This window comes from Colobus angolensis, unplaced genomic scaffold, assembly GCF_000951035.1.
Source record: "Colobus angolensis palliatus isolate OR3802 unplaced genomic scaffold, Cang.pa_1.0 Scaffold169, whole genome shotgun sequence".
Classification (NCBI taxonomy): Eukaryota; Metazoa; Chordata; class Mammalia; order Primates; family Cercopithecidae; genus Colobus; species Colobus angolensis.
Window position 1 is genome coordinate 1,379,333 of NW_012114810.1, and position 2,015 is coordinate 1,381,347.

The 2,015-nt window shown below is 41.9% G+C and overlaps 1 protein-coding gene across 1 annotated transcript in view; it reads left to right on the forward strand.

Annotated features, from left to right (window-relative positions):
- Positions 1–2,015, forward strand: part of GABPB2 (GA binding protein transcription factor, beta subunit 2) — a 65,294-nt gene that overhangs the window by 52,796 nt on the left and 10,483 nt on the right. Inside the window, exon 6 of the mRNA XM_011937958.1 lies at positions 1,497–1,682. Within this exon, the coding sequence (XP_011793348.1) occupies positions 1,497–1,682 (186 nt within the window). The remainder of the gene's footprint in view (positions 1–1,496; positions 1,683–2,015) is intronic.

The following is a 2,015-nucleotide window of genomic DNA, read 5'->3' on the forward strand; positions in this document are numbered from 1 at the left end:
AGTAGCTGGGATTACAGGCGCCCATGACCACGCTCAGCTAATTTGTGTATTTTTTGTAGAGACGGGATTTTGCCATGTTGGCCAGGCTGGTCTCAAACTACTGACCTCTGTGATCTGCCCACCTCGGCCTCCGAAAGTGCTGGGATTACAAGTGTGAGCCACCACCCCTGGCTCTGTGACGCTTTACATAGAGAAATTCCATAGTGGTAGGAATTGTTTCCTCTAATAGTGCTTAGTTTATTGGGATATTGACTAATCAAACTGAAAATCTCGATTCAGCATAATATACGTAACACTCATAGAATGGTATCTGGCACATAAGTGTTGGCTATTTTATATATATGTTTGGGGTTTCTTTTGATAGAGACAGGATCTTATTCTGTTATTCTGTCACCCAGGCTAGAGTGCAGTGGCACAATCAGAGTTCACTGCAGCTTGAACTTCTAGGTTCAAGTGATCCTCCCACGTCAGCCTCCTGAGTAGCAAGGACTAAAGGTGCATGCCACCACGCTCAGTTAATTTTTCAAATTTGGCGGGAGGTGGTCTCACTGCTCAGGCTGGTCTTCAACTCACAGCCTCAAGCAATCCTCCTGCCTTGGCCTCCCAAAGTGCTGGGATTATGAGCATGAGCCACCATACCCAGCCAGCTATTATTCTTGATATCAGATGAGAAAAGCCACCTAACATTTTTGTCTATCAGACTTCAATATTTTGACTACTTCACGTATTATTCTGTAATTCACTATTAAATATCCCATTTACTCTGATTTATGGTTATTTTAGACTTTTTTTTTTTTTTTTGAGACGGAATCTTGCTCTTGTCACCCAGGCTGGAGTGCAATGGCACTATCTCAGTATCTTGGCTCACTGCAACCTCCACCTCCTGGGTTCAAGCAATTCTCCTGCCTCAGCCTCCCAAGTAAATGGGATCACAGGTGCCTACCACCATGCCCAGCTAATTTTTGTATTTTTAGTAGAGACAGGGTTTTGCCATGTTGGCCAGGCTGGTCTCTAACTCCTGGCCTCAAGTGATTCGCCCATCTTGGCCTCCCAAAGTGCTGGGATTATAGGCATGAGCCACCATGCCTAGCCGAAACAGAGTATCTTGTACCCTGTTGGAGAATCACACCCTGCTGCAGAATCACAATGTTTATTAGCCTACTGAAGTCTCTGATACTCCTACAAAACAAAAAGTTTAAGCATATTTAAACCAGAATTTTGAAAACATATTTATACATAGAACCCATCTTTAGTGAAAGTTACTAATACCTCAATGAACACATTTTACAAAATACTGTTCTAATGCATTCTCTATTTTCTTTTCTCCTCTGACTTAGCATTGTTCACAAAACCTTTTGCGAACTGTTGAATCTCACTTTTTTTTTGTTTTTAAATTTTCCTCTCCCTGAATGTTGTCAGGTTCAAGGAGGTTGAAATTGCTTTACTCCTATTTTTTAAAAAAGCTGAAATTTTAAATTTGCTTTTGTCATCTCTAGCCAATTCAGAGGAAATTATAGAGGGAAATTCCGTTGACTCATCAATCCAGCAAGTAATGGGGAGTGGAGGCCAGAGGGTCATCACCATAGTAACTGATGGAGTCCCTCTGGGTAATATCCAAACTTCAATCCCTACTGGAGGCATTGGCCAGCCATTTATTGTAACTATGCAAGATGGACAGCAAGGTGAGTTATTTCTTGTAGACAATTGTTTATTAAAAGATATTTTATATACTCTATACTCACCTAAACATTAGGCATTAAAACAAATAGTGGAAGTGGGAGACTGCCAGATGCAAGCTGGGGCAAAGAAGCTCTGAAAAAGAAAAAGAAACAGAAACAGACTGGCAAAAGCTAATTGCCTAATATGTATAAACTCTGTAGTAAAAAACAGTTGATCTGGTGGAAAATATAACAAGTAGACCGGGCGTGGTGGCTCACGCCTGTAATCCCAGCACTTTGGGAGGCCGAGGCGGGTGGATCGTGAGGTCAGGAGATCGAGACCATCCTGGCTAACAT